The 24879-nt window shown below is 41.9% G+C and overlaps 1 protein-coding gene across 4 annotated transcripts in view; it reads right to left on the bottom strand.

The window, feature by feature from the left end:
* The window catches only part of COL15A1 (collagen type XV alpha 1 chain), a 378174-nt gene that overhangs the window by 13620 nt on the left and 339675 nt on the right, over positions 1 to 24879 (bottom strand). For all 4 annotated transcript variants that reach the window (XM_075586146.1, XM_075586144.1, XM_075586145.1 and 1 more), the window contains 5 exons: positions 22245 to 22278; positions 19701 to 19790; positions 18201 to 18250; positions 17664 to 17747; positions 15651 to 15795 (listed from right to left, as the gene is read on the bottom strand). In XM_075586146.1, coding sequence (XP_075442261.1) covers positions 15651 to 15795; positions 17664 to 17747; positions 18201 to 18250; positions 19701 to 19790; positions 22245 to 22278 — 403 coding nt within the window. The remainder of the gene's footprint in view (positions 1 to 15650; positions 15796 to 17663; positions 17748 to 18200; positions 18251 to 19700; positions 19791 to 22244; positions 22279 to 24879) is intronic.

Genomic DNA, 24879 nt, shown 5'->3' with positions numbered 1-24879 from the left:
GTTAGCTCTTGATTCCGGCTCCACCTTTTTCCAATTGTAACATGGATTTTAACGAAAGTGAGGAAAGAAGTCAAGCAATTGCTGACGCCATTTTTTCCATATTAGATGAGACAGCTTTAAGTGAAACATCAATAATTCCTAGTCAGGGGAAGGATGAGATTAAAAATCTCAAATCATACATGCAGAAAAGAGATAGAACATGGAGGAATAAGACTGCCCTGGACCGGTATATATTTCACAAACTTATACCCAGGGGTTTGCGTTTACAGACTTTCCCAGCATACAAATTTTTTGATCTTAAACTTAAGGATAAATGGGAGGAAGCTCTGAGCACTTGCTCAATGGAACTAATGAATATTTTGATTGAAAATGATATTATGGTTTTGGCAGACATAAAAGAAAAAATTGATTTGACCAAACAGAAATTGGATGATATAGATACGGCAGCAATTAACAAAATTACATCAGAGGTGGATAAATATGAACAAGATATTATCAATATCCAAAAAAACGAAATTCACCCGCGATCGAGAAGATTATAAAGCCAAAGAAGTATACTGTATAAGTGGAATCGTGGTAAAAAAGTTAAGAAAAATGCTAAAACTATTTTACATGCATCTTCCAATCTTTCCTCAGGAGTTACAATTTCAGATATAGATTCTTCTGATTTGGAATCTAGACAAAATCATAGATCTGATTCTGAGGATCACCATCATTTTTTAGACAGACGCGAAACACGAGGCCGAGGAGGAGGACGAGGCGGGGACGTGCGTCAACTAAGAGATCGCAGCCGCTATGGATACAGAGGCAAGAAGAAGGGGTCCCAACAGTAAACAACATACAGTACATACTGTGATAAATCTATCCGATATTGTTCTAACTCCAGACCAAATTAATATTCTGGAAAAGGGCCTTTCCTTTTCACCCACTCATCAGGCTGACAAGTTTGAGTGGGTGAAAGACTTGAATCTTTTTTGTAGAAAATTATTATTACTGAAGCATTTCTCTAAATCAGAGGAGTATCATCGGGAAGGACATCAAGCACAAAGATGGAGTGCGGAAGAACTTCAAATTTTGGACGATATGACTGCTATCTATGAGGGTGAAGAGTTAGAGGCCCAAAACGAACTCAAGTGTGTCTCACAAGTGAAAGCCAAATCGACATTCTGCCCACCATTACAGACTTGTTCTGCAGTAGAAGTATTCTCTAGGTCTTGTTTCGGCTGACATTCATCAAATTCATGTATAATCAGGAACGGGTAATTTATCTAAGCTAGAATGGGATGCACTTCTGGGCCTTCAAAAAATGACCACAGTTGAGATCAAACCAGCAGATAAGGGCAGAAATGTGGTTATCTGGCCCAAAAATATGTACGAAAAAGAGGTCTTTAGACAGCTTAGGGATCCTTTGTGCTATCAAATTTTGACATGTGATCCCACTCCAAAATTTAAAAAAGAACTTGACAGCATCCTTTTGGAAGCAAGTCGGGAGGGGATCATCACTGAACGTATTGTGAATGGCTTAATAACCAAATGGCCTATAATTCCCATGTTTTATCTGCTCCCTAAGGTTCACAAGGACCTCCTTCATCCCCCGGGCAGACCAATTATCTCGGGGATTGGGGGTCTTTGTGAAACCATCTGCAAATTTATTGATATCTATCTAAGACCCTCGGTAGAGACCCTGCCCTCATATTTGAGAGATACGATGGATGACTTGTCTAGAGTGGACTCAATTATTGTTGATACACATACAATTATCGCTACGTGCGATGTTGAGTCCCTCTATACAAGCATCCATCATGATCATGGGCTAAGGGCTACAAGATATTTTCTTTCTATGCAGAATTTGTCATCACATCTTGTTGATCTTTTGCTTACTTTACTCTCCTTCATACTCTCGCATAATTATTTCGTTAAGAGTAAATTTTATCTCCAGCGAAGGGGTACAGCTATGGGGGCTACATGTGCGCCCTCATATGCTAACCTCTTCTTGGGGTGGTGGGAGTGTGAATGTTTTTTCAGATGATAACTTGGGATACACAGCACGTTATGTTGTGGTTGAGATACATCGACGATGTCCTCATAATGTGGCAGGGCAGTGCCTCAGAGTTTGAGGGCTTCATCGATGTTCTCAACCACAACGATCTGAACATCAAGCTCACTTATAAGTAGAGTCGTGAGTCTGTGGACTTCCTGGACCTTAAGATTAGCATTGGGGAGTCAGGTAATCTTACCATGGATATTTTCCGCAAAGAAACATCTATTAACACTATACTCCATGCAAATATTGCACACCCCAAACATCAGATAATGGGGATACCTAAAAGCGAATTCTTGTGGATCAAATGCAATTGTTCTACAAATGAAATCTTTGAACAAAGAGCGATTGAGATGAGGGAGAACTTCTATCAAAGGGGATATAGTAGGAATAGTATATCTCAGGGACTTAGACATAGTCGTACTTGTAAAAGAGACACCTTACTTATACCCAAAGTACGCAAAAAGCAAGATGGTAAAATTAGATTTGTGGGCACATTTAGTCAACAATGGCCACAACTGCAAAGTATCTTCCGGAAACACTGGGGGGTACTTTTGACTGATCCAGAGCTCAAATTAGCTCTGGGTGACCATGTGACCATGACAACTAGAAGATCACCGAATCTTCGGGATAAACTTGTCAGGAGTCACTATACCCGCACATACTAATCCACACTTCATGACATCTTGTGCCAAAAAGGGATTTTTTAAATGTAACAATTGTTCAGCCTGCCAATACATGAGCCAAACCAATACATTTTCGGATAGTTCAGGGACTTGCAGATATAACATCAATTCATTTATGAATTGCAAAAGTAAGGGTGTGATATATTATCTCACCTGTCCCTGTAACTTAATTTATGTAGGTATGACTACAAGGGAGGTCAGGTTCAGAATCATAGAACATGGCAGGAACATACGGAATACACAAAAAGATACCGAAGCATTAAAAAAGATCACTACTGTGGCTCGTCATTTTTAACTTAAACATGACTCTAATCCTGATCTTTTGTCAGCCTTTGCAATAGATAAGGTATCATTGGGCATCAGAGGAGGGGATTTGGAAAGGTCTTTATTACAGTGAGAAACTAGGTGGATCGTGCAGCTCGGAACTATGATATCTAAGGGGCTGAACGACTACCTGGGTTTCGCTATGTTTCTGTGACATGTACTTTGGGTTTCATTTCTTTTTAGCCTAGTTCAAACTATAGCAAACCAAGGGTATGTATATTTACGTGCCTGCATATATGTGGGGTATATGTACCTACATGCATGTATGTAATTTGGACTTTCTTTACATATGTAATCTCATGGTTCCCAGGTATTGATAGCCTGTTAAGAATAAGGGAAGTAGCTCAATCACTATGTGCCTTTGGAGTTCTTTTCATGTGTTTGAAAGGATTTTTATTATTTTCTGTACATTCTTTCTTAATATATATCAATTTTCTTCTTTTTTATCTGATGTAATGAACCATGTATATCCTGTCCTCCATAGCATCAGTTCGGGATCCTGCCATAAAGATCTGACTGGACTACACTTCCAGAATGAAAACCTCATGATTTGATCTACATTCCTGAGCTTTGCGGCATGGGTCAATGCTGATTATTGCAGATCAAGATCGAGTGTCTTTGGCAGATGTATTGGGGCGCTGTAACAACCTCTCCCTGTTTGTTCTGCATCGAAGAGCAACTCCTGTGATTGGATGGATTTTCTGTGACGTCATGACGCCATGCGGAGGTGTACGTGCCTCCAGCAGATACAAAGCTTCGTCCGTGGATACCATCAGGGTCTGTTCATCTGCATCATTAGCAGACAGCTGAGCAGAAAGACACGCCTTCCTCCTCCCTTCTTACCTTCCAGCCAATAGCAAGTGATATTATACTGGGGACAGCTGTCTGCAATTCCAATCTTTCTTTTAAATAGTTAGTCTATCCCTGCAGTCTCCACACTCCGTGAAGAAGCCACAAGGTGAAACACGTGTAGAGTGGGAGCTGCTGCAGTCACCCTGAGACTCTATTTAGTGACACCTATTCCCTGGTTGACCTTGGGACTTACTATTATTTGGATTCTGATATCTGGCGGAAACTACTGTCTGGCATCTTTGAGCTATAGTACTGCACTCTTCATCGCAAAGGGGGATGAGTATATCATTTTTTCTTTATTCCCTATGCCATAATTGATGGACTTTTCATGTTATTCGTTCATTCAGACCTTATGTTATCCTGGATATTACTGGACATTTGTTCATTTTTATGTTAGGATTTTTTGTGACATTTTGATTTCTTTGTGTCATTTTTTCCAACGTTATAATCCATACTCACATATTTTTTCTTGTATTTCGGCACACTTCCCACCACAGTGTTTTTTTTTTTTTTTGCACCTTATGGTTTCTATCTTGCAGTGTGTATGATTTGTATGTGAATTATATCAGTTTATTCATTAGTGTGTCCCTTAGGTCTTTTTGGTTCATATTATGACTTGCCGGTCTTGTTGATCCAGGGAACTAGTTTCCCTGGGATCTCACCTGACATTTTTTCTTGCATTTAGCTTGATATTTATGTATAGGTTTAGACTTTTTATATGGGCAATAGGTTATATGTAGTCACTTAGTCTATTTCAGGGTCCTGCTTTGTGTTTTTATCATGTTTTAGTTTGTTACAATTGAGGACATTAAAGTTATATTTGTTTTGGGGATTTTTTGAGTGCTCGTTTTTGAGACTTCTTGTGTCTTTGTTGTATGTATATATATATATATATATATATATATATATATATATATATATATATATATATATATATATATATATATATATGAAAAAAATCACACTCAGTTGGCACACTGTAAACAACAGAGAAAATGCTGATGCTTGTCCCATATGCACATGTATACAAATAGGTTTTACCAGATTGGAGTCCGGGAAAAACGAGACAGCACACAGTCTTGTAAGTCCAAAAGAACTATATTCAGTTTAACATGGCACCACATCCAACGTTTCGATCATCTAAACGTGACCTTCCTCAGGGACGTGCCATGAGGAAGGTCACGTTTAGATGATCGAAACGTTGGATGTGGTGCCATGTTAAACTGAATATAGTTCTTTTGGACTTACAAGACTGTGTGCTGTCTCAATTTTCCCGGACTCCAATCTGGTAAAACCTATTTATATATATATATATATATATATATATATATATATATATATATATATATATATATATATATATATATATATATACATTGTGATACCATCACTGTCTTCTAGGGGCTGGAACAGTGCAGTAAGTGTGCTTTCCAGTCCACAGAGAGTTAATTCCTCGAAGAGAAGCCTGCATCAGCTGCTAACTTATGGAGTTAATCAGACTCCTTGACTGAATGATAAAGTGTTTTAAAAGACACAGGAAGCTGCCAGACCGTGAGACTGTATTCCCCGGGGAGGGGGGAGATAGAAAGTGCTCCCCAGCTGCGGAAGCTGGTAAAGAGGACTTACAGAGGAGTTTCTCTAGGCTCAAGGTGGGGCTGAGTTCCCCAAGGAAGAAAGGATGCAAGGCCGTGCTCAAGCAGTGACGTCTGCTCCAAAGAACTGACAGATAAGCAAAAACACTTTATTGTTGTATGCAGTGACTGTGTTACATTGTTGCATATGCCAGGGCATCTTTTGGCTTGGGAACCAGCTTAGCTGGCCATGCGGTTAGTGAGGGCGAAAGCTATGGTGTAGATAGCTTTCCCTAAAGGGAATAGGTATTATTTGTATGTGTTGTTTTGCTTTAAAGGAACGATGGGCTGTTAGTATTTGATTGAATCCCTGTAAATAAACCCCATATAAGAGAAGTATAACGTTTCCTGCCTTTATCTGGGACTAAAAGATGCTATAACGTGGTGTGGGCATCACTATATATATATATATATATATATATATATATATATATATATATATATATATATACATATATATATATATATATATATATATATATATATATATAGCAGAAAATAGCCGTGTTAGTCCAGTTGCGATAGTGCAGAATATATATCAAGAGAAAAAATATTAGCGCCAACCTATCACTATATAATATCTCTATAAAAATAAAAGGTGATTGTAAAAATAAAAGTAAAAATAATACAGATAAGAATAAAAAACCTATGCTAAGCACAGTGGATAGAATAAAAATTAATGTATTAAACTAATAAAATGCATAAAAAATACATAAAAAAAGAAAATGTCCAGAAAAATATATATAAAAAATATATTCAAATCCCAAGATATTCCAATTGCTATCCAAAAGAGTCTCTGCAGCCCGAATGAAGGGAACACCACTTCCTTGAGGATATCTACAAAAACACAGAAAAAACAGGCGCACTCATAGCGTAAAATTGTATAACAATAAATGTATGGAATAAGGGATAAAAATACACACTCACAAACAGAGCTGAATAAAATGCATTTTTGAGTACAACTCAGCCCGTTCAGACGCAGGAACCCAAAGAGGAGGACTTCGGTGTGATGTCCGCGGTGTGTCTTGCCACAATAGCCCCTCTATGTCCCAGCAGGGACCGAAAGCCACGAGGGACGCCGCCTTCCCCTTGCTCCGGCGCTACACAGAGCATACACTGAATCAAATCTCGCGTGAGCTCGATGACGTCAGCGAGGTTTCAGCCGGAGAGAGTTCACAATGTAAACAGGAACTTGAATGTCTGAATGGCTGGTAGCAAAATGCTAGCAACGCAGCAAAAGTGCAATATATGCAGATGAGTGTCAGTATAACTCCTGATGAAGTCTCGTTCGAGACGAAACGCGTAGAGATTGCTGTGGAGCCTACTGTCCAGTTTGTATATTTTATACTGACACTCGCTGACGTCATCGAGCGCACGCGAGATTTGATTCAGTGTATGCTCTGTGTAGCGCCGGAGCAAGGGGAAGGCGGCGTCCCTCGTGGCTTTCGGTCCCTGCTGGGACATAGAGGGGCTATTGTGGCAAGACACACCGCGGACATCACACCGAAGTCCTCCTCTTTGGGTTCCTGCGTCTGAACGGGCTGAGTTGTACTCAAAAATGCATTTTATTCAGCTCTGTTTGTGAGTGTATATTTTTATCCCATATTCCATAAATTTATTGTTATACAATTTTACGCTATGAGTGCGCCTGTTTTTTCTGTGTTTTTGTATATATATATATTGTGACAGAAACCAGGGGTTGGTAATAAACTCCATATACAGGGCTCCCAGGATACTGAACAGTTTCTGTCCTGTCTAAGCTGAACAGGGCAGCCTCGTAGTACAGGCACTCCATTCCACAGTTTGTCTGCTGCCTGTTTTCTGTCACCTGTCATGCTGATTAGAGTTCAGGTATATAAGACCTGTTTCCTGTTTCCTCTGGGCCCCGCCCAAGAGCCTGGAAGGCTGCTGAACTGCAGAGGGGTGAGAAAGCCTCTTTCCCAAATCGCTTCATTCATTCTGTTAGTTTGTCTAAAGACTGCAAAGGTACTTATTTTGTTGGTGGAAGTGGACAAGCCACTTCCAACTCTGAGTCAGGGACATCTAAGTTTTAAGTTATCGCTCAGACGAGCAGCTTTTTGTTTGGCTTTGTTTTCTGTTTACACTGTAGCAGTCCCAGTGCCTGGGATTGAATAAACCAGGTATAGCCTGTTTAAAGGAACAGTACGTGACGTCTCATCATTTAACCTACCCTAAAAGACCGTGTTCTAACAGTCCCGGACAGACGGCGGAGCCCCGGAGTAAGCCGTTTGTCACAATATATATATATATATATATATATATATGTGTCAAAAGGATAAGCACACCAAAAAGTTGTAGAAAAATTTACTTTATTGGCCCAACATTTCAGCTACCTCTGACCTCTGGAGCCTTGGTCAAGAGTAACCCAGTGAAAGACTCCAGAGGGTAGCCAAAATGTTGGGCCAATAAAATAATATTTTCTGCAACTTTTTGGTGTGTCTACTCTTTTGTTATTTTTGTATAATATCTTTTAGGTACTCTGAAAGTAGCACCTTCACCAGTAGTCTGGTTTATATCAGTTAAGTGTGTGACCCAATTCCTTCACACTGTTATAGTGTGTGTGTGTGTGTGTGTGTGTGTGTGTGTGTGTGTGTGTTTCTGCATAGATTCAGGTACCATATGTTTAAAAAATTACTAACAGCTGCAATCTTTATCTTATTAAAAAGTATACTGAATGATATATGTACCAATATAAATGCAAATACATAATATATATATATCTATATTCCTTTGCTTTTCTCACCTCTTCACGTGAAGTAATTCATTTACATGTCAAAACAATTTTCTCTTTCCATTTACGTTTATTATGAATTGCCAAGGCAGATGAAAGAACCTTGACTTCATAATACACTATTGAATTTACTGTAACTATGGATTTATGTGGAGATGTATCATTTGACTGTTGCATAGGGCAGGTAGGAATTTGTCACTTTCCAAATGATCTCTTAGAAAATATAAGAAAGCGTTGGCTTCATTTAGCAAATGGTCTTTACATTAGAAGTACTCACTTGAGTTGGTGTTCTGGATTATGAGGCAACATGTTTATATTTGCTAAATGATCATTAAATACATACATTTATATGGGGGTATTTCTTTAGTAAAATTTTAATTTATATTTAAACATTTATATATTAAATATATTTACATATTTTTTTCAATGTTTGCTACTTAAATTAATGTTATATTTGACCTTTTAATATCCCTTGGAATCCAACCAAAAGTAAGATGGGAGGAGAAAATGATAAAATGTGTTGGAACAACATAGAGGAGGGAGGCTTGCAACCGCAGTGCCTGGAAGACCATTAACAAAGCACCGAGCTGGACGCAAAACACGTTAGAGGACTCTTTGTCCCTGTTTTTTTTTTGTCTTATGACTTTTGATCAAATAAATATTTTAGCTTTTGATATGCTTTGTAGCCCTGGCATTTTTTTCCGTTTTTGCTCAATATAGATGGTGCACAAATACATGTGAGTATAACGTTAACATCAACCTTATTTCCTGGATGAACTTATTGCATTTGTGATTTTCATTACTTGTATGGCAGTTCTAGGACGTCCATTATCCGCTGGTCTGTAGGTCTCGGGACACTTGGTAGCACTGAGTGATCGGTTAAAAACGGTGCTTCGTTTCTTGGTTACCCTTGTAGGTGAACCTTTGATCTGGGGAATTACTGCTCTGATAATAGTGGATTAAGATTTCTACAGTGCAGATTCCCTTATGGGGACTTTTTACATTTGGAGATGTTTGTGATGTACATTTCATGCTGAATCTCAGGATTGTACAGGATGGTGAGGTGAAACACTCACAACATGTATCCAACTGTATCATACCAGGTTTCAGCAAAAGGCAGCATCAAAAGGTGAGCAGGAGAATGTAGCACCCTTTCCCCGTGACTAAGGAAACCATGCGTGCTGCCATTACCTGTGGCTCACAGAGGGCCTGAGCCTTCACTGCTGGGAGCCTGGGGTGATCGATCATTCTCCTTGGTGCAGCGCCTCCACCTGGGAGGGATGCCAGCGCAGCGGGATAACCCCTCTCAGGAACCCAATACAGACAGTAAATACAGACACCAGGTATATAACAATAGTATTTACTGATCAACCCAATAATAACAAGGCCATACAAGGCCGTACCTTCACAATACCTCCACAGTGTAGAACGTCCAAACCAGTGAGGCGCCCCCAAAGTACTGAGATGCCGCCAAAGTACTGAGATGCCCTGGGCACCTAACCTCCAAGTGTCCACACAGCCATGCCCACCACAAAGTCTGTGGAGTAGCGCTACCCACTGTGTGTGTGGCCGGTGGTGACCTTGTGGATACATTCCTGGTCTCCGTCCAGACCAGGGTAGATGAAAGATGGTGGGTACGCAGGCCGCAACGTGATCTCACGATGCGGTCTACCGGATCCTCACCTGTCTGCAGGTGCCCACCTCTGAGGGGTGTCCCTATGAAGTTCTCTTTAAGGTGCCTGCAGTCTGGTTCCAGACAACAGGTCATGCGCACCGGTGCACTGCAACTGTAACTAATGGGGAAGTGTCCCTATCTATTTTCCTTCCCTGCAGCAGCCACAAACTACACGTGATCGGGTCCAAGCTGGGGTCTATGGGCCAATCTGGCCTAGTCCATAGAAGCACTGCTCTCTGGACACTACCTGCTGTGTTGGGGTCCCTCTCCCGACTGACGTGTGGTGCCAAGCGCGCCAAATGTAACTCTTTCTGCCGGCTCCCTGCAAGCTCCTCTAAGGCTCATGGTTTCTTGTAGTTCCCTTTGCGGAGCCGTGGGCAAGATGGCCACCGCATATTTCTTCTGCGCATGCGTGATAATCCAAAATGGCTGCGACCTGTGCCGGTGTCCCACCGCGGAGCTTCGGCGCTCCAGACAAGCTGCAGCCTCCCGGCAGAGCACCCATTGCCTCCCCCTTCCCCGCACCCGAATCGGAGGTAAGGGGGAAAAAAGGGTAACTGCCTTCATCCTCCCCCTGGTGGAGACACCAACGTCCCCACTTGGGAACAATGTATAACACACAAATTTATACAATAAAATGCATATAAATGTGTACAACTTAACGGTTATAACACGCTAAACAATATTGTACAGCTCATTAAACATGGCAATGACAGATGCCAACCTACTCCGAGACAGCTGCTGAGACACATCATATCCACTCATAAGCCAATCTAGTGGGAGGGCGTCTCACTCTCTGACTCATGCGAGTCTCTTCTGCAGTCTCTTCCTCTTGGGAGATGTTATCATGGGCTGAATGCCCTGACCCTCTCATAAGGGGTGAATCAGTCTCTGCAATGTCTCTTAGAGGAATGAAGCTCGGGCTTCTTGGGTCAAGTGGATAGCTTGCTGAAGCTACTACTGAGGATACATGAGGTGCAGGCCTATTACCCGTTGCTCCTTCGGGTGGTGCCTACCAGTCTCCGTTTGAATTAGTGGAGGTTTCTTCCATCGGATCCTGAGTTGGATCGACTATTGACTCTGAATGCTCTTCAAACCCCTCTGGCTCACTGGCCGTTATTATTGTCTCTGGTTCGGGGTCACTTTCTCCCACTTGAGGAATGGGCAGTAAGTGATTTCTGTGCCAGACCTTCACCCTGCCATCCGCATCTCATATGCGGTAGACAAGGAGGCCTGGCATCTGGGATCCTACTTCGAAGGACCCATCGCGCCAGTGGTCGGTCAGCTTGTGTTTGCCGGGGATCCCTAGGTTGTGTAGGAGAACATCGTCTCTGGGCCAAAGTTCCCGATAGCGGACCTTGTGGTCATACCGTCTCTGTTGCACACATTCAGCTGGACTGAAGCTTTTTCCGCCAACTGATATGCGTGGATCACATATTTATAATGCATCACATTGGGTACCCCATCCGTAGATACCCTCATACGGATGTCCACAGGCAGTCGTGCCTCTCGCCCAAACATCATGAATTACGGTGTTTGGTGCAGTTGTATGCGTGCACTCGTGTCTCCACATGTCTGCTTCACTCGGCTTTCTGGGAGCCCTTCAGGGTGCAGGTTGAACCTCTCCGGCAGAACATCTCCCTCTGGATGATATGAGGTGGTCCGAGAATTCTTGATGTTGAGCAAGTTGATAAGCTCTTTGATCAACTTGCTCTCGAAGTGTCTCACTTGGTTGGTGTGCATCTGATTCGGCAAGCCATAATGGATGAAGTATTTCTCCAACAGCAATTTATCCACCGTTATCGCCTTCTGATCCTTGGTAGGGAACGCTTGGGCGTACCGCGTATAGTGGTCGGTCACCACCAGCACGTTCCCGATGCCTCTTGAATTGGACTCTATGCACAAGAAGTCCATGCAGACTAGATCCATGGGACTGGAACTTTTTAGATGACCCATTGGGGCTGCACGTGTGGTCAGTGTCTTTCACTGGATACACCACAGGCACTTCCGGCAATGGCGTTCTACGGACTCCCGCATTTTAGGCCAGAAGAATCAGTCCCTTATTATTCAGAAGGTTTTATCTACCCCCAGGTGTCCGTGGTCATCGTGCATGGGCCATAAGACAGGGTACTGCAGGCTTCTGGGCAGAACCGGTGCAAGGAAAGTAAGCGCAAACCTTAAAAATACATTAATAGATAACAAAACAAATAAATATCATCAAGAGGAGATGCAGCTGGTGTGAGAGATTTCACAATCACTCAAAGTAACGTCTGGGGGAGGACACAAAGTGCAATAACTTCCTCTCCAAGGTGGATAAATCACATGGAATCTCAAAAAGGCAGCATATGTAAAGAAAAAGAAGAAAAAATATAGTGCAACACAATTTAATTAATAAAAAATACTCGAGCAAGGAGGCTCCAATACACTCACATGCTCCAGAACAAATAAAAGCAGTTTAACCACTCTGGGTTCAGACGCTGTGTGATAGACTCCAGTCAGCTGTTGCACGTCCTCTGCTTCTGCATTCAATTGGCGTCTGACGTCACGGACCGGCTCCCTCAGTTATCCAGCAAACCTTGTGAAGCAGTCAGTTCTCTCTATGGACTCTCTGTTGTGATATCAGCTGTTTTGCTGCTGCGCCCTCCCGCTTGGATATCCTGTGTTGCGCTGACTATCACGGAGCCAGATGATCCTCCCCTCACTGCTGGATAACTGAGGGAGCCAGTCCGTGACGTCAGACGCCGATTGAATTGTTCAGCCCGATAGGGTACCCCAGTTGAGGGTCCCGGAGTAGAAGTCACCGGAAGGGTTGGTAGGTTGGGGTATATCACTGGGCAACCCATGGGCAGGGCTTCTGGTAGATACAGGGCCCGTGGAGCACCCTCTTTGCATATCTCGTGGCCCGCGGCCGCTATTACTATACTCTACCGTTACATAGGGTAATACTTGCAGCCTATGAGCCATGCATTGGCTAGACCGGGGAGTTGCTTGAGGTGATTTCAGATTTTGCGGTGGGACGTATTGGCGGGAACATCCCCACTGCAACCACATGGTGGGGGAGTTTGTGGAGCTACAAGGCGAAGTCGCGGACCTCTTGTTTGGACGGTACAAACATTATTCTCTAAATTGGTACTAAAATCTCTCGGCATCCCAGGTCTGAATCTTAGCAGCGCCTCCAAATGTAGCCCCCTTTCCCCATGACTAAGGGAAACCATGCGTGCTGCCGTTACCTGTGGCTCACAGAAGGCCGTAGCCTCCGCCGCTGGGAGCCTGGGGTGATCGTTCATTCACTCTGGTGCAGCGCCTCCACATGGGAGGGATGCCAGCGCAGCGGGATAACCCCTCGGAGGAACACAATACAGACAGTAAATACACACACCGGGTATATAACAATAGTATTTACTGAACATCAACCCAATAATAAAGCCGTACCGTCATAATATCTCCACAGTGTAGAACCCCCAACCTAGTGAGGCTCCCGCAAAGTACTGAGATGCCCATGGCACCTAACCACCTAGAGTGTCCACAGAACCAAGCCCACCCCAAAGTGTGTGGAGTAGCACTACTCACTGTGTGTCCAGCCGGTGGTGCACTTGTGGATACCTTCCCAGTCTCCGTCCAGACCAGGGTTGATGAAAGATGGTGGGTCCGCAGGCCGCAACGTGATCCCACGACGTGGTCTACCGGATCCTCTCCTGTCTGCAGGCGTCCGCCTCTGAGGGGTTTCCCGCTGGAGTGTGTCCCTATGAATGTCACTTTAAGGTGTCTGCGGTCTAGTCCAAGACCACAGGCCGCGCACACCGCCTGGTGTATTCCACCGGTGCACTACCACTGTAACTACTGGGTAAATGTCCCTATCTATGGGCCTTCCCTGCAGCAGCCACAAACTACCCGTGGCCGGGTCCTAGCTGGGGCCCACGGGGCAATCTGGCCTAGTCCAGGGAAGCACTGCTTTCTGGACACTACCTGCTCCGTTGGGGTCCCTCTCCCGACTGATGTGTGGTGCCAAGCGCGCCAAATGTAACTCTTTCTGCCAGCTCCCCTAAGGCTCATGGGACTTGTAGTTCCCTTTGCGGAGCCGTGGGCAAGATGGCCAGCACATATTCCTTCTGCGCATGTGCGGGTGTCCTATCGCGCATGCGTGATAATCCAAAATGGCAGCGTCCTGTGCCGGTGTCCCACCGCAAAGCTCTGGTGCTCCGGACAAGCTCCAGCCTCCCCCGCACCCGGCTGAGCAGCCGTTGCCACCCCCTTCCCAGCATCAGAGGTAAGGGGGAAAAAGGGGACCTGGCTACATCTACTTTCCATGTTTTCTGGTATACACTAGAGACACTGACTTCCTGGTGGGAATACACTATTATACCCCTGATCGTGTCACTGCTGCTACAGTATACCCTGTTATTTATTTGTTAACCCGGTGACTGCCACAATACAGGAGCACCTTAGATGAAGTGCATCTACCTTGGCTTTTTATATTTATTAACAACATTTTGAGTGGTTTGTATTTGGACGCTTTGTGTCATTCTTTTTGGTTTAGATTATCTGTGGACTATTTATGCATGTAAGGAACTTTTATAGTGTAGTATGTTATTATTTAATTGGAATAACATACATGTACACGTTTCATTCACAAGGGCTCTTGATTTACATCACTCTTAAAAAACAACTGGTGGAGGATCGCAAGGCTGGTATTGCTGTTGTCAATGCACCGGTACTGCTGGTTTATTGAATACAGGGACGCTTGTCAGTAATGTCACTTAAGTTCTTTTCCCACAATGCCATCTTAAATTCCCTTTCCTGCAGTCACATGCCTCTATGGGTGCCCAAGCCTGTCTCCGCCTTCACTACTATCCTCTACTGCCTACTCCAACACGTTTCATGCTTCTACTAACACGTCACCTCCCATGAGGCATGTGAAAAGGAGGGATTTGACAGCAGAAAGGAGGACTGCCGCATGGGAAAAGGGCTGAAGTGGCAGTCCTGGGTAAGCGGCTCAATGTCCAATTAAACCAGTAGAACCGGAGCCTGAAGTAACAGCAGCAGTGCTAGTCTTGGGATCCTCCACCATTACATTTGATGAGCAATGTCAATCAAGATCTTTTGTGAGTGCAACTTTTATATGCATGTTTTTCCAACTGAAAAATAACATGCTACACTATAGAAATTCCTCTCTGACCGCCGCTTCATTTCTTTCCAATATTTCATTTCATATGACATTATCTCAGGGAATTGCGTTTAAAATGATTCAACATGTGGATATGTTTCATTCAGTGATAAACCCAAAGAAGTTGGTATTATGTGTCAGAGATCCATAGCTCTAGATTTCCAAACGTTAGCCACATTATGGTCCTTTAAACACTTTGCTGCCGGAAAGAACTGCAACACATTGCAGGATTTGAACAAGCATGCACTCTACAGGCATTAGTAAACAACCATATTTTGTTATTTTACAAATTAGAGTAAACGTTGAGTGGCTTTATGAGGCTCTATTGCTTCAATAATATGCAGATTAATATGTTTTCATATCAACATGTATTACTTCCTTCTGTGGATAAAATCACTTTGCCTGCTGTATTGTCTGATTATTCCTGAAATTATTGAAATATTGTCTATTTGCCAGAAAATAATACCTTAGTTGATTTAGCATACACATTCACCCAATGATAAAGGCTACCATGAAGTGACAAACCTGAACCAAATATGGCGGGAGGTCCTGGAGGCCCGGGGGGTCCTGGAAGTCCAGGTGGACCAATGATGCCATATCCAGGAGGTCCGGGAAGTCCAGGCACTCCTGGGGGACCTCTTGGACCAACAATAGAATCCCCCTTTGGCCCCTATACAAACAAAAATGCAATGGGACCATTAACAAAAATCTCTAAGAAGACATACTGTAAACTAATTTTTATAAAGGGGCTGAGGAGGACTTTAGTCTTCTGTATCAATATAACAAGGAGCATGCCACATCCTGTGGATTTCTGGAATTGGCTGGATGAGCAAAATGAAGTTTATCTGCATTTCTAGGTATCTTGAAAGCGCAACATTTCCATACGTGTTAGAAGTCACAAATCCCATTTGCTTATTAAGAAATTGGAGTTTTAATCTCCTTTACTAATTCCAAGTTAGTGTGGAAGATAAAGGGTTGGTGCTTACAATTCAAATGAAATGAACTAAATCAGTTGCTTTGAAAGGTGACTGAGCTTACAGGTTCATCATATCCATGATAATTGTCATGTGCTCCATGCATAAGATCTGTGTTTGAATAACCTGTTGTATTTTCCAGGCATAACATAATTGAACACTGTGAAAGGTTAATATCAGAACCCTGATTTACAATGCTGTGTGTCTATATGGAACTTGTACTGTAATCAGTGTTAGCATCCTCATTCTATATGCTTTCCAAGTAGATATTCCTGTAGTGCTGCTGCAGAATACACATTCGGGTAAGTTCACTCAATAGACATACAGTACAATTGCTTCAGAATACAGTAAATTACTGTTGGTGCTGTGTCTTTATATGTGAAAGCAATACAAATCCTTTAAAAAAACCTTTTAACTCCCCTTTCTCTCTTTCTTTTTATATAATGCTGCATAAAACTCCAAAATCCATTAGCATTATTTTCTGTCTCTAAACTCAATCTAACATACTGCCCAAAGCCTCTTATTTATGAACTTTATCCAACCTTTCAATATTTCTTAGTTCAATTGATACTGTATGTTCTTTGGTAATATATATTAGAAATGTAAACGCTTTCCCATTATGTTAACGTACTGTACCAATCTGTGCGGTTCCCCATACTTTTAATAGCTTGAAGCAATGGGTCCCTCTGATTTTAGCCGGGGTCCTTTGAACTCTGAGGATCACCCAATTCCCTATCGACGAGCGGCAATACTTGCCCGGTGGTTATAAAATGAACGTGGGTTTACTCCGGTGGCCAATAGAAAGTTGCAACATCATTAGGAGATGACGTTGTGACTTTCTATTTGTGACCAAACAGCCATATCTGTTGGAGTTTTTTTTTGTCAAAAACTGACACAAAAAAACAACAATATCTCAGGAACTGGGGTCTCCATGGACGTCGGGGGACTCTGCTACAGGTAAGGGTAAAAAAATATGGACAGAAAGAGGCACAGGCAGTATAGAAAATGCCCACAGTCTCTTATTAAAAAAATTATATCCTGTAAAATTGAATGAAGGGGGGAAAGCTCAAACTTCCTAATTGCCCACTCTCGACTACCTACATATGAATCAGAAACAATGGTGATGCTAGCTTTTTTGAGTTTCTATGCAGATCGACATTACAGGGCTCCACTGTCTTCTCTCCTTAGCCAAGAATACAAGACCATATTTACAAATCAGTCCTCTGCCATAAGACGCCTTCTGTTGCTGGAAGACCCTTTACAGCCCTTTCACGTCAATGGACTGCCAGGTGACTACCAGCGCCGGAATGTGCCTTAAGGCAGAAGACTGCTAAGTAAATATGGACCACAATGCATATCATGTCAGTTTGAATCAGTACACTTACCACTGATGAGTACTGTATGTAGAACAATGACGTCCACAAATGTGTAGATGATATCTTGAACTTCGTTATTTACCTTGATTGCTTATGCCATAGAGACACCACTAATGAGAAATACTGCCAAATGTGCTGTCTACATCTACTATTCTACAATGATCTTCTTATGAGAAAATATTACTTACCATTTCTCCAGGTCTGCCAGGAGGCCCCGGTGGTGCTTGTACGAAAACCCCATTGTTTGAATCTCCCCTTTCCCCTTTTTCACCCTTGTAAATGAATAACAAGTAACATCACTAAATTATTTTCATACAGCACCAACCATGTGCGTAGCGTTTTAGTATGTTGTTGAAAAATCAAGTCGTTCTACTGGTCCTGAAGAAGGGTAGGTTTAGCTTAGGCTGTGATAACGTATGTTCGACTAATAATGAGAGTTTCTCATACTGTACAATAGATCAAATTATAGTGTATAGCGCTAACAGGTCTCTGATTAATGTGTACACATGATTTGTATTTACAACCACTGGTAAACGAGAAGGTACACAAATAAGAACACTGGACATAAAAGTGTAGGATGAAGAGTTAGTTACTCCTTTAGTCCTAGAATGGACCTACAATACATGGCAGATTGTTACTTGGCCTTTCTAACACTTATGGCTTAACACTCAATTAGTTGCAGAATACAACTATATTACAACCAAATTTACAGAGAGAAATGTTACCTTTATGCCAGCAAGGTAATGGTTCAAGTAAGGGGTATTCAGAGGTGAACCTGAAATAAATTAACAGCATTAATGTTATCATATGGTGTGTGCAATTTATCTATTTAATTAATATTAAAACAATTATGCTGATTAATGTAATGAACACTTCATGACAATTAATAATTTCAAACCATGCCCAAAATAGATTATTGATGCATAATAGCATGTGATATGATGGTGTCAAGTAAACAGGCTCTGGAGTTTGACAATTCATTTTTATAACTGAGACCCAGATAAAAGAAGGCTATTGTTGGTAGGTAACAAATATAAAAACATCATAGCTACAGATCTGCGAATCTCAAGAGTATTTGATTATATAGTAATACCACTGGGTCGATTTATCAAAGTCTACCAGCAACCAAACTGGGGCAAAGCTGGTGCAGATCAGGACCAAATGTATCAAAGGAGAAAATAAATAAATCCTTTACGTTAATAAATCAGTTTTAATTTTTTGCTGTAATTTTACTCCAGTTTTGGGACTTTGATAAGTAGACCTTCCTTACTGCAATTTTTGTTTTGTTTTAGTATTACATCGGTGTGTAACAATCAATGCACATCACACAAGTTATATAAAACCTTGTATACCATAAAGTCCAACAGTGTCTACCAGAACTTCTTCACAGAAAATGCATTGTAGCTCTAGAAGAAAGCTAACAAAGAAAATCATGTCTGATAAAATAGTGCTATCAGTCTGTTTTAGATACAACACATGTATATACAGTAGTTGGGCTCCATTAGTGATGGAAGAGACTCATATATTAGCATGAAAAGGTTTAGTTCACAGATCCAGATGCCATATTGGTCTAATTTGTTGCATGTTACAGGTTGTGATACCTTTTAACATATCAATGTCTTCAGAGATGTTGTTAGTACATGAACTTTCAAGACGTGGCAAGCCACCTCCTCATATGTACAATTCCAAATTTTGTTTCCCAAGTATCCTCTCCAGGTACACCGAAAGCTGAAACAAAGGACTTGTGAGGTCTCCAAAGCTCATGTACCATGAGAAACTCCATTAAAAGGTATCACGATCCATAACAAATCTGGCAGCATAGAACTTAAAATACACCCTCAGGACCATATTTATTAAGCAGTGCTACTCCATAAGACACCTTCCACCTATTAAAATGAACAGACCCTAAAGGGTAACATGTACTAAACAGTGCTTCTCCATAAGACATCTTCTGGTACCAGAAAACACCTTACGACCATTCACTTCCAAGGGTCGAAAAGGGCCACACTGATTATTGCAGCATTAAATATGTCTCATGGAGTGGCGCTGCTTACTAAGTATGATCCTTAACGCTTTCCATAACCGACTCATTAGTTCACTGAAGCAGAACTAATAGCTTCATTTTTGTGTTCAATAATAGGCAATAGAATTAAATATCAATTACATTCAACAATTTTTACAAAAGTGATGACTGGTGTATTATATTTCTATTTATTATACTGCACCTTGTGGCCCAGGTGGGCCTACATCGCCTCTTTCTCCTTTTGAACCTGATGAGCCAGGTAGTCCAAAAGAGCCCTTTTCTCCTTTGGGACCTGTGAGAGAAAAAAAAATGAATAATTAATTGAGAAGAATCCCTTACTATACATATTATTGATACATGAAGGCTTACTTATCTGCCATTCTCCACAGTCATTTGGAGTAAGTCTTACTCATTACAAGGTTATTTCGAACATCAGTGAAGTCAGGCCCGTATTTCCCAATAGGCCCACTAGGTATTGGATGGCAAAATCCATGGGGGGGGGCGACATTTCAGCGCCCCACCGCCTCCATTTCCTCCCATTTACCACCTCCGGAAGATTTGGGAAGGCCGGTGCTCCGTTCCGTCACCTCCCTCCTCCAGCTTCGGCATTACGTTACCATAAAAACGCGACGTCACGGCATGATTTGATGCCACGTGACGTTGCGACGTCATTTGACGTTGTGACACTGAAGGAGGAGGAGGGTGTCAGGGCAAAAAGGTGAGTGCCTAAAGGCGCACCATAGGTAAAACCGGCCTGAAGTCAATGAAGCTTGTTCGTTCCATTCACATTTTGTTTTGGTTCAGAACTACCACGTCTCATTTAATATATATGGATTCTTGGACTCCGATAACGGTGTATATGTCTATAATAGTAGTTCTCAATCGTTTACTATTGGAATCCCAGATGGAACATGTGCCAGGACAATCAACTAATATTAACAAAGAACGTCGGAGATTATCAACTCGCTTTACTGTTATTTGCAGTAAGGGACTCCTCTGAATGTGTATAATGTATATGCTAGAAACACAGGCCCCTTCTCTTTTTAGCAGTGAACTAATTGTATCTAGTGACTGCCTGGTCACATGATCTTCCCCACAGAACTTTGCATCTTTGGTCCTCTTATGCTGCACTGACAGCCATTTATTGAACCCTCGAGCCGAATATTCACCGATCGATCGGCAACTTAGCTAATTACGTATCATTGTGTGGACTGTAATGATGTCCATATTAAAAGGAAAAAAGTAAAACGTTAAAAAACCCGGCAGTTTGGACTGCTGCTTTAAATGAATGGGACTTTCATTTTTCTCCAGCACCAGAAAGACATCTTCACAGAATATTGAAAGAGTAATGCCCTAAAGGAGGCAAAGACAGTGCAAGAGCTGAGCTGCTGCTCATGGAACCTTTGGATGAGCCACCAGCGCAGGGTTCTAGGGGGGACAGTTGGGAATTTGTAATGGAGTTGAAGTGTCAGTTGAACATAGAAACAGGGTTCACACAGAGACACATGTATACATTGACATGGATGTTTGGAGATGAAAATACATGGTTTAGAGGGCCAAGTAGTGCCGAGTCTTTCTCCTGCCTCTCCTTGGGAATTATGGTGAAGGTGTCCTGCCTGTTATCTGCTGACATGTTAATAGATTTGTGAAACTGTGGAAGGGGGGACCTACAAAAGGCAGCCATAATGTACTGCTTTTTCAATGTATAGTGTTGTAGGACAGTGGCTTGAAATCATTTGAAATATACAATGTGTATAATATATATGCTTTTAAATTAGATTCATTAATGGACTATACATGTGATCAAGCAAAAGTGACCATTCTAGTGAATGGCCATCACACATCTACCCTTTAACTTGTGGGGATTACAGACATGGTTGAAAGACTGAGGAAATAGCGTACCACCTATATACCCTATCATGCTATTCTTCTACGTTAACATATTAAGTTCGCATCTGCAGAAACAGAATAACAGGAATGCAAAAAAATAATAAAAATATTACTTTTTAAAGTGTGTAAAATGAAATATGTACAAGGAGAACCCTAGCTGAGCATTCCAGATGTGTTTTTTAGATGGGACGTTAAAGACGTGAAGACGATGGGAGTTTTCGTGGGACAGTGTCCAGTCGGCACCATCACACTTTAATAAATAACCCCTTCAGAGCTGGTGCCACCAAAAAAGTTTGTTCAATATCTTCAGACTAAGTAGGAAGCTGCTGAATGTACAGAGAGGTACACACACCTTTTAACCTTATTCCCTGAACTTGTTTAAAGGAGCAGGTGGGATGCCTAGGATACAGGGGATTTAAACATTTAAACCTCCATGCAGCACAAGTAGCACCTGCGGAGGTACAGTACAGTCAGTATCTTGGCAAGCAGTGATTCCCCAGAAGTGAAATCAATGTGGTTGAGCTCCGGAGACCTCTTCTTTCCCACCCAGGTTTCTTTTAATGGAAGGCTGCTTTAAATAGGGCAAGCTGACTGTAGCTTTCTAGTGAGTAGCCTTTATGTCCAGGAGTAGTGGATAACATTACACAAGACAATACTATATACAATATACTAAACTCCAAGAACGGTATCATAAAATAACATAACCTACTTTACCAATCTATTACATTTTATCCTTACTGTTTTTAACCTTTACCAAGAAGTATAATCATTCCATCCATATTAACTATTTCAACTGCTAATTGCAAGACTCTATACAGAATACATTTATATATATATATTTACAGTATACACATACCGCACATACTGGCTACACCTTCAGTAGTGTCTACCTGCAAAAGACAAACATATTCAATTCATATGTTAATGTTGATCCTGTGATTAATATTTAGATATTGGAGCATGCTCGGACCCAAACGTCTTATTACATTCATTCTCCTCTATTCTGTTCATTTAAAGAGGCAGTCTCTATGATTTTATATATATATATATATATATATATATAACATATTCACTTGAATGGGTCATATTCAATATGCTGTAAATTGCCTTGTGGGGTTACTCATCTTTTCAAAGGTAGCCAATTACACAGATACATTGGTTACATGTTTGCTCTGCTATACAGGACTGCCCCTTTAATTGTTTAGTGCTTAGCATGCTGCCTTCACATACACCATGCTGTCAATTACATGCAATGATTGACTATTGCCTATTACATTAACAAAGCTGCAAAAAAAAAAATACATTTAAACTATAAAGACAAAAAGAAGATTTGGGTAATGATGGATTATTTTCACAGGTTGAATAAGAGACAGCAATAAATAAAATGACACTTTCCTGACAGTAACAACTACATTAATCATCAAATATTTTCCAGCCCGGATCTCAGAGATATGCTGACATAAATAAACATGTTTGCATATCCTTCCTTTATTCTGTTTGTCAGAAGCTGTTGTATCATGGAGCATGCTTTAAACATCTCTGGCATAAAAATATCATTTAGAAAATTGTTGTGCTTACTTTGACATCTTTCCCGACAGTGTGACAGATGTATATGTAGCCATGGCTGGTCCAGAGTATACTTTCTACCTCCTGTCACGTAAGTCCTAGTAGTTATAGGCAGTGGTAGGCTGTCCTGTGGGGTTTACCCCCCCTCATGCTGCCTCCTTGAGTGACTGGGGTGGAGGTGAACTGAGTCTGTGTACAGCCAATCATGGTGCAGACTCTGTGCCCTCCCCCTGTGTGCCTTAGGGAGGAAGTGTCCTAAATTACAGAGTCTAGTGGCGAGTCTGGTCTGAGGAGGAGTGGAGCTGAGTCTCTCCTGGCCAGGAGGAGACAGGCTCTCAGCCCCTTAAGGGGTTGAGGGGTAGGAGACCTACCAGATTGCAAGGCCTCAAGATTGCAAGAAGTCCAGTACCATCCAGAGGCCTGGGACTGATCCTGAAAACCCATTCATACGCTGTAATGACAACTGCAGTGGCTGCCTCAATAAAGGATCCTGTTTTATATACCTCTGCCTAAGTAACAGTCTATTGGGTAGAGGTATACTTGAGAACTGTCATGGTGGGGTCTCCAGTACATCTGGAGCCTGCTATGACTGGAGGCGCTGAAACCATGCAAAGAGCCTGAAGGATCACCAAAAGCCTGTCCTGTTTCCTTACCATCGCGGACCCTCAGTATCTCCTGGACCCTCACAGGTATTTAGTACCATGACATCTGTAGCAATAGCAAGATCTCCCATAAGGGGGGGGGGAGGGGGGGAAAGCAGCTCTACATATAAAAACGGTATTTACTTGAGGGACTGAACTTTGTTCAAAGATACCAATGAGAGCGTACAGTATGCATGTACAGTATATAAAATGTAGGAATGTTCAAATCAGTGCTCCCTCCCCTCCCAAAAAAACTGTCTGCGGATTGGTACTAAAAAATCCGAATGGATTTATTAAAGTCCGTCATTGTGTATATATATATAACAGTGTTCGACAAACCTATACATTTGCTCGCCCCGGGTGAGTGGATTTTGGCCCAGCACACGTTTGGTACTAGGTGGCGAGTAGATTTTTTTGTGTGGCGAGTAGATTTTTTGGTGATTTGTCAACCACTGTATATATATATATATATATATATATATATATATATATATATATATATATATATATTTCTCCTCAAACGTCTCCAAACAAATTAAGGAGACACATATGCATGCTGAATAAGGAGCACACCAGAGATACATGACAGGGAGATGCGCTAATGCTCTGCAAAGTATATTTAAAGGAGCGATCTTGGACATTTGGTTACCGCTGTTTCACAGCTAAGGTAGGTGCCTAAGCTTAACTCTTTCCCTAAAACCCTCTACTGTAAGCCATTACCCTAAAACCCTCTACCCTAACCACTAAAGACCCCTAAAGTTAACCCCTTACCCTCACCATTAAAATACCTAAAGTTAACCCCCTACCTTAACCGCTAAAACCCCTAAAACTAACCCCATACCTTAACCGCTAAAACATACCTTCTAGCGGAGGTTCCAGTGGTGGATCGGTTGTGCGGGAGAATGATTTTTGCACAAAATATGATTCCATACTGACTGTATAGAGTTGATAAGTTTAAGGCACCAACCTAATGCCTAGAATGGTGTAATACCATTTTTTTTTTTGTGGGGTACAGTGTGCGTCACCTAATTTTTCGAGTGATGCAATGCGGATGGGCCGATAAGCAGGTGGGAAGAGCCGGAATAATTGTCCCGGTAAGTGTGGGGGGCCCGGCTGGCTGTCGTTGGAGCGCCCGGGTCCCAACTCTTCACGGCAGTTAGCTGCCGTTCATTTGAGTTGTGCCTCCCTCCTCCACTGGTCAGCGCCAGAAATTGGGCAACTTCTTCATTGGAGCGCAGGACCGGGTGACAACTGAGGCCTTTCGCTAACCAGGTAGAGTTTGGA

This window comes from Ascaphus truei, chromosome 2 (assembly GCF_040206685.1).
Source record: "Ascaphus truei isolate aAscTru1 chromosome 2, aAscTru1.hap1, whole genome shotgun sequence".
Taxonomy (NCBI): Eukaryota; Metazoa; Chordata; class Amphibia; order Anura; family Ascaphidae; genus Ascaphus; species Ascaphus truei.
The sequence above is the reverse complement of the archived record's forward strand: the minus strand, read 5'-3'. Positions and strand labels throughout refer to the sequence as shown.